General features: G+C 38.1%; 1 protein-coding gene across 1 annotated transcript; it reads left to right on the forward strand.

Annotated features, from left to right (window-relative positions):
- The first annotated feature begins 3,748 nt into the window (after positions 1 to 3,748).
- Positions 3,749 to 4,732, forward strand: LOC108931194 (hydroxycarboxylic acid receptor 3-like). Its single transcript, XM_018746830.1, has one exon. The coding sequence runs from the start codon at positions 3,749 to 3,751 to the stop codon at positions 4,730 to 4,732; it is 984 nt and encodes a 327-aa protein (XP_018602346.1).
- Positions 4,733 to 7,926: the final 3,194 nt, after the last annotated feature.

Genomic DNA, 7,926 nt, shown 5'->3' on the forward strand with positions numbered 1-7,926 from the left:
ACGTAGAGGCACGGTGGTGCAACGGGTTTGGCTGGGTCCTGCTCTCTGATGGGTCTGGGGTTTGAGTCCTGCTTGGGGTGCTTTGCGATGGACTAGCATCCTGTCCTGGGTGTGTCCTCTCCCCATCCAGCCTTGTGCCCTGTGTTGCTGGGTTAGGCTCCGGTTTGCTGTGACCCTGCTTTGGATGAGTGGCTTCAGCTAGTGTGTGTGTGTGTGTGTGTGTGTGTGTGTGTGTGTGTGTGTGTGTGTGTGTGTGTGTGTGTGTGTATTTCTGTAGTTCTTTGTTCAGCTCTCTGTGTCCCTTTGTGAGAAGAGCACTCTATAAAAATCAGTTGAATTGAACATCCAAGAGTTTATTGCTTGAAGCTTCCGCTTTCGTTTTTATCCTGGTTAGAACACGTTTTCCGCCTTCTCTAAAGACAGTAGTGGGTACCTTTGTATGAAATCTTCAGTTCCTTGCCAGTCTGATGCATGGAATAGGCTTGCAAAGCAACAATAGACTGTGTTCCTTGAGAAAGCTCTTTTGTTTAGGCCATTTTTAAATCCAGATACAAACTTTAGGAATCCCAGTCTGTTGAAACCCAAGGAAAAACGACTTACTTTTTTGAACAGAATCAGCTGTGCTAACACAATTACAAAGGTTTCTCTACCATTAGGATCATTACCATTACAGTTTACCATTAGGACATTGGAGTAATAGCTGGTGAAAATAAAAAAAAAGCAATATAAATGTCATTTTAAGCAGTAATAACCATTTGATACATTAGTGATGATGTCTGAGCTGTATTTTAAAATCAGTTTAATGGTACCTTGATAAAAAAAGTATAATTTCTTCTAAAATTGCTGAGTGGTTCCAAACTTTTTCAATATATACATATAGGTGGTCCCCAATTTACATTAGTTCAACTTCACGATGGTGAGCTGGCGATAGACATTCAGTAGAAACTGTACTTTGAATTTTTTTTTTTTTTTTCTTTGCAAGCAATATGCGGAGTGATACTTTCTCATGATATTGGGCAGCGGCAGCGATCCGCATCTCCCAGCGTGTCACACAGAGGTGTGTATTAAATGCGTTTTTGACTTACGATATTTTCGATAAATTCTCATATGTTTTGCTTGTGTACCAAAAGAAATGTTTGCTTCTTAAAATACGACAGGAATTTTCTTTGTTCTCAGTACCTCCTTCTGAGACTATCTTCTGTAATCATTACTGGGTGTTTTTAAAGCCAGCCATGAAAAACAGGGAAACGTATTAAACCACAAGGGATGAACTTTATGAACTGGGAGCAAAGCGTTCCCCATAGAGTTACATTTTAAATTGCAAATAAATGAAACAAAATAAGCTGTGCTCATTATTATTAGAGGTGGTTCTAGAGACTTTGTTAATAACACATTAACCTGCACTGGTTTCAGAGCAACTTCATTGGCATTAGTGTCATCATTTCTCACCAACAATGTAAAATTCAGTATGGTCTTTATATAAAAAGAAAGCTTTTTTAGCCAAAGTTAAAAACAAGATTATTAAACAAAATGTCCAATTACTGTCTTGAACATTCAAGTTCTCATAGATGGACTTCAAAATGGATAATAAGTTTTTATTACCCATTTTGAAGTTAAAACAAAATCCACCCTGGTATTTTTGATAAAATGCATACATGTGCATCTCATCTGAAATTTAACTAAAAAGCATAAAATGAAAGCTAAATATAACACCCTCATAATCCTGCACTTGAGTTTGATATTATAAGGAACTAATCTAGCAGTAGCCCAACAAACACACACCCGACCCAGAGCAGACAAACAACTGAAAACAAACTTTTTGAAACTGTTACTGTTATCCCACTTGTACACTCTCCTTTACTCTTTTAATTCACCAACATGCCTGTGCTGATAATATACTTGCAGAGCTTTAATAAAGATTGCTAGTACTCTTGATGGCAATCCAATTATTGACAATTGTTATTCTGAAGGATTGTAAAAATCAGTCTGAGGAGAGCAGCACTAGTATCTCCACTAGAAAATGGAAGTTTAGTTACATTAGGAATGTTAAGGTTCTGAAATAATTTGACTCTCCAAAAGTTAAATCGTAGGTTTTACGTAAAAGGATCTAAAATTATTGAAAATAAAAATGAAAATGGGATTGGGCATCCTTTGTTGGTTTTAGCAGAATAGTGTTAACAGAAGAATTTACATGTTTTTGATCATCCGACCCTACACTGAACAAGGAGTGGACGCATTCTATTGTTCTGTATTGTTATTTTTATAAAGTGCTGTTATTATTATTTTTTTATTGCTGTAGTTTTTAATGATATTTAGCATACATTAATTTGCTTTAAAGGGGGTGCAGTGGTGCAGTGGGTTGGACCTCGGTCCTGCTGTCCGGTGGGTCTGGGGTTCGAGTCCCGCTTGGGGTGCCTTGCGACGGACTGGCGTCCCGTCCTGGGTGTGTCCCCTCCCCCTCCAGCCTTACGCCCTGTGTTGCCGGGTAGGCTCCGTGACGCCGTATGGGACAAGCGGTTCTGAAAATGTGTGTGTGTGTGTGTGTGTAATTTGCTTTACAGTTGTAATCTATACATTAAATGTTGTAGTATATTTCATATAGTACACTATAAAAATAAACTTATTATTACACTACATAAGAAGGCAGTTCTTGTAATTTAATTACTGTGATGACTACATTTGTTTTCATTTTTTCATTTCTTTTAGAAGGTTACTTTGCTTCAGAGCCCATTATTATCTTAGGTTATGGTTTTATATTGCTATTACTATCTTTTCTCTGTGGCTTCACGATGAAGTTGGTTGGATTGGATCCTTGTGTACAGCCATTGTAGTGTACGCATGGGGTGTAACATCTTGTCCTGTGTAGATTGAATGGAATGGCTTTATACACATATACTGTGTCATTTCTGCAAGAACCCAGCTATAAGACAACTAAGATACAAAAAAGCCACGCTATTGCACTTAGGTGTTGCTGGTCTCCTCGTGTTGCACTCAAGATTACCAGAACACATATTCTGAATTGAAATTTCTGTTTTCCTGAAACATTTCTTGTGTAATTTGACAGCTTATTATAGAAATTTCTCATAATAAGCACTCATGTGAGAATTTGGACTTATGAGCAATGTAATTTATATAATATGTAATATACATGTAAGTCCAAATTCTTATACGAGTGTTTATTATGTGAGGGAAGGCTATTGTGTTATTTACTGTATATATATATATATATATATATATATATATATACAATTCTGTGGTTAACTTGTACATTTAATTAAGAGGGGTTTATTTTGGTTAATATTTACCTTGTATTTGACTGCTGTAAGGCTAATATTGACGAGGTGTCACGGTTTAATTTTAAATAAATGTTTGGGTTTATTTTTACCATGGACAAAGGTATAAAGTCACAGATGAGAGGACTAGTTGTAATCTAATTCATTAATTCTATCATATAGATTTGTTTTAGCCTTTTAATCGATTTTTTTAATAGTGTTCTCTGTTTACTTCCCAAACACAGTACACATGGTCTATGTCTATGTCTCTTGGCACAGCTAGGATCATCTGGGGAAAGTCAAATCTCAAGATGGGTGTTACTTATGTGTTTGTAAATGTGCTTCATTTGCATGTGCACAAAGAAAACAGGATCTCAAAAGATTCCGAAAGATATATATATAGCACAGACAGTCCATATCCAGTTGTGCTAAAGAGCAGGAGAGGAAGGTGCAGAAAATATCTGAGAGCTACAGTAATGGCAAATTCTACTGTATGCTGTGCATTCGATTCTCCCATTTTGGATGAGGTCCTACCCCCTATCCTAATCTTGGAATTTATGTTTGGCCTGCTGGGAAATTCTGTAGCCCTGTGGATGTTTATTCTTCATTTAGATACGTGGAAACCCAACGCTGTCTACCTTACGCATCTGGCAGTAGCTGACTCAGTTGTCCTGTTCTGCCTCCCTTTTAGGGCAGATTATTATCGCCGGGGAAAGGATTGGATTTATGGTGATGTCCTCTGCCGGATCCTGCTTTTTTTGCTGGCTGCTAACAGGGCTGCGGGCATCTTCTTCCTCACGGCTGTGGCAGTGGATCGCTACTTAAAGATTGTTCACCCTCATAACTGCATCAATCGGATGGGTTTGAACTATGCTTTATTCATCTCCTCTGGATTGTGGGCGCTTATTGTAGCCATGACCGCCTATTTGCTGTTTGACAAGCATTTTTTTAGCCATAATAACCGTACCCAGTGTGAGAGCTTCAATATTTGTATGGGAGACAACCCTTTAGCCACATGGCACAATATCTTCTATGTAATTCAGTTCATTGTACCCGTGGGCATTGTAACATTTTGCACAGTCTGTGTGACATGGCAATTAAAGAGTAAGACAATCGACACCCAAGGAAAGATCAAGAGAGCTGTTCGATTTGTGTTGGCTGTGGCTCTAGTGTTCATCATCTGCTTCTTCCCCAGCAGCATGTCTCGCATTGCTGTTTGGATCCTAAAAGTCTGGCACAATGAGTGTTCATACTTTCAAGAGGCCAACCTTGCATTTTACACTTCAGTATGTTTTACCTACTTTAACAGTGTTCTCAATCCTTTGGTCTACTACTTCTCCAGCCCTGCTTTCAGCGGATCTTTTCAAAAGCTTTTAAACAAACTACTTGGCCGAAAGATACCTGGGGAAGATATTTCGGCCAACAACAGCATCATCGTATCAGTTTCCTCAGGTAGATAATGTCAAGTAATACAGTCATAAGACCCTCAATAGGTGAATAGACAATAAATTAATCAAATTCTTTTCAATGTAGTTTTATTAATATTAAATGGAATTAAAAATATGCTTTATGTAGCCGTGTGCCTTAAGGTAAAGGTAAAGGTAAAAGATCTCCATCTAATATCCTAAAATCCCAATTTAAAACCTAGCTTTATATGAAGAAAAATAAAGTCTGTGCTATGATGTAAAAAGCTCAAAGATTCACATTTGTGGAAGTTTAACAAGGCCACGAAAATGGTTTCTATCCCTGTTTCAGAATGATTTTTTTCTGTGAATGTATTGAAAACAATAATATAATAAAAAAAAAAAGTTTGAAAAATGTAAGATTTGCTGTTTTATAGTTTTTTTTTTGTTTTTTGTAATTGCAATTATAATTTTCAGCATGATATGAGATAAAAAGAATAGTTTAATAGTTAGATGTTACAGTTTATGCAATTTTATGCATGACAATGATAACACCAATATAAGTGCTAAGTGCAGTTTCCTTTACTGTGCCAATTTTTGTAGATGTTCAAGGGACTATGTACAATCTTTAAAGTTTTTACAAAACACACAACATACTTTTCGGCAGGAAAAGGAACTAAGACTGTACCAAATCAAAGAACAAAGAAAAACTAAACAATTTCAATTTAGTAAGCTACCCCAGCTATAGAAAAAACAAAACAAAAAAAGGCTCTTCAGTGTCTATGATGCCATAACTAACCTACTCTAATAATAACCAAAATCACAGGGAATGGCACCAGCCTCTTCCCTAATGTGTCTAGGCAGACTGGCAAAAACCTACTTGTTCAACATGTAGGTCACGTAATGCACTTACCTGTTCTCTTTTCCCCGAAGACAACAGCACCATAACAATAAACACTTACTCATCACACTCACCCAAAGTACAATGACTAAACAAACACGAGAGAACAAACACACATAAGCAATAAAGTCACTGATCAAACACAAGACCAGAGGTTATCAGACAGAAGTCTGGGGTTTAATGGGCAAATGGTTGGGCATTTAAGGTGGCAGAGCCTAGAGATTAGTGATTCAGATGGAGGAAATGACAGCAGGGTTAATGATGACAGGGTGCAGGGTGCTCTGGTTTTCTCCCACAGTCTGAAGACATGCAGTTCAGGAGGACCAGTGACTCTAAACCATCCTTAATGTGAGTGTAGGAGAAAGTGTTTCTCACTGCTATATTGATGAGTGACTCATTGTAAGTAGTATATTTAGCCTTCCAAGTCACCTTTGGTGAATAAGGTTTATTCGTTGTAAGTTGCTTTATAGAAAACATTTGCTAAACCAACAAAAGTACCAGACCAGTCACTGTTATGCAAATACCATAAATAAGAGGACAAATTCTGCACAGAACACTGAACTATTAGGCACAAGGGACAGAAAGTACTGAAAGAAAGCTAAAAACCAGTATGATTTGTGTGGTGTCCGAAAGGAAGGTACACCGTTCTTTGGAGGTTTCCCTGAAACAAAGCACTGGAACACTTGAAGTGTGCAAAATAAAGAGTTTATTAAGAACAGTAGCTCGTGTCACAACCTCACTTCACACCGCGGAACCTCATCTCCTTTTTTGCACGAAAACACCCCCGATATATATAGTGCCGCCAATAACGGTTCCCGCTTCTTTTGGTTACTAACCAATGACAATTATCCTTTGTCAACTTACACCCTACAGGCCGGCAGGAACCTTTCTTTTACAAAACTCTCAAGGATTCGTTCTTGGTGTAAAACACCACAATTTGTAAATAACTTCTAAGCCAAAGTCAAGCAAGTAGAAGAAAGCAAAAAACTACAGAATATGTAGCCAATGCTTTCTCAAAAGTAACAGCAATTGCTGAACAGGACAACGAAGTTGTCACATTCAAGGACGTGTATTGATATGCATCCAAATGTGAATGAAAAGGGTGATGTTCTCAAAAGCAGAATGATTACATACATATATAAACATATATATATAGACACACACATGCACCATGCAAAGAAAGAGCCAGTGTGAGATGAGGAACACACAGTGAGGGGACTCACTGAATGTCCTCGCAAAGGAAATGGAATCAGTTAACAGTAATATGTCTTAGCCTAGGCAGGAAGCCCAAGAACCACTAGGTAATCACCATGAAAGAGCTAATCCACAACAAGAGGCTGGTGTGTCACTCCTTCTATGGTTCTGGGATTTAGTGTTTATTGGGTTCAGGTGTGCTTCATGTGGCTGAGTGGCTCCAGGGGAGACAGCCACTGCATTCATCCCAAGTCCGATTGTCCAGGATCGTGACAGAAACAGAATCAACTTGCGATTTTATTTGAATTTTTTTCAGATTGGTGCAGGGGGTGTGGCAGGATCAGGCACAGGTCCAAGGGGTTAGAAAACTGGCACTTGGGCCCTCAGATCTCCATCACTCTTTCTTACTAATTTGGGACTAAAAAGACCAGAAATCACTGGATTATGGTGAAATTTACCTTGCATCTATTTTATACCAAAAGGAATAACATGAAGGGGGAGACTTAGAAGAACAATCTAATTTCCTACATGTTTTTCAGTGTTCTTCTATGTCCATTGTATTCCTTAACCCCTTGTCCAAATCAGGGTCATAGCAGTCTAGAAGCAAGAGTGCAAGGCTGAGGAAGGTCCACCTTGGATGGGGTGCCAGTCTAATGCAGAGTAGCCACAGGCACTTTTACACACTAAGGGCAGTTTAGAGTTGCCCAGGAGCTCTGAGGTTTTAGTGTTACCTGCTATACCGCCAAGTATCGCAAAAACAATTCTTTCAATTTTCTCTGGTTACTGTATGTTTACAAATAATACTGGACCTAGCAAATGTTCCATTGTTTCTAACCAAATAACTTTAGAACAGAGGTACATTTATGTAATCAAAATGTGTCGAAAGCTTGTTACTATGGTTGCATTAAAATTGCCGAACAGAGCTCATTCTTCAAATGCCCATTTACAGAAAAGTCAGAGTACCATTTGAAATGAGCAGTTCTTCAGTGTAGCCAACATTTCTTTATCCCAACCCCCAATAACAGCGCTTCTCAGACAATCACGGAGGTATTATTTTATTTTATAAAAGACATCTTGATGGCAACACTGCTTTGAAATTTCTCTGGCAACAGTAAAGAATACTCAATGACTTAAAACTCTTGTGCCTGCAAAACTG

Source organism: Scleropages formosus, chromosome 5, assembly GCF_900964775.1.
Source record: "Scleropages formosus chromosome 5, fSclFor1.1, whole genome shotgun sequence".
NCBI lineage: Eukaryota > Metazoa > Chordata > Actinopteri > Osteoglossiformes > Osteoglossidae > Scleropages > Scleropages formosus.

Coding starts and splice junctions, on each gene's coding strand:
- LOC108931194 (XM_018746830.1), top strand. CDS start 3,749: ATGGCAAATTCTACTGTATGCTGTGCATTCGATTCTCCCATTTTGGAT.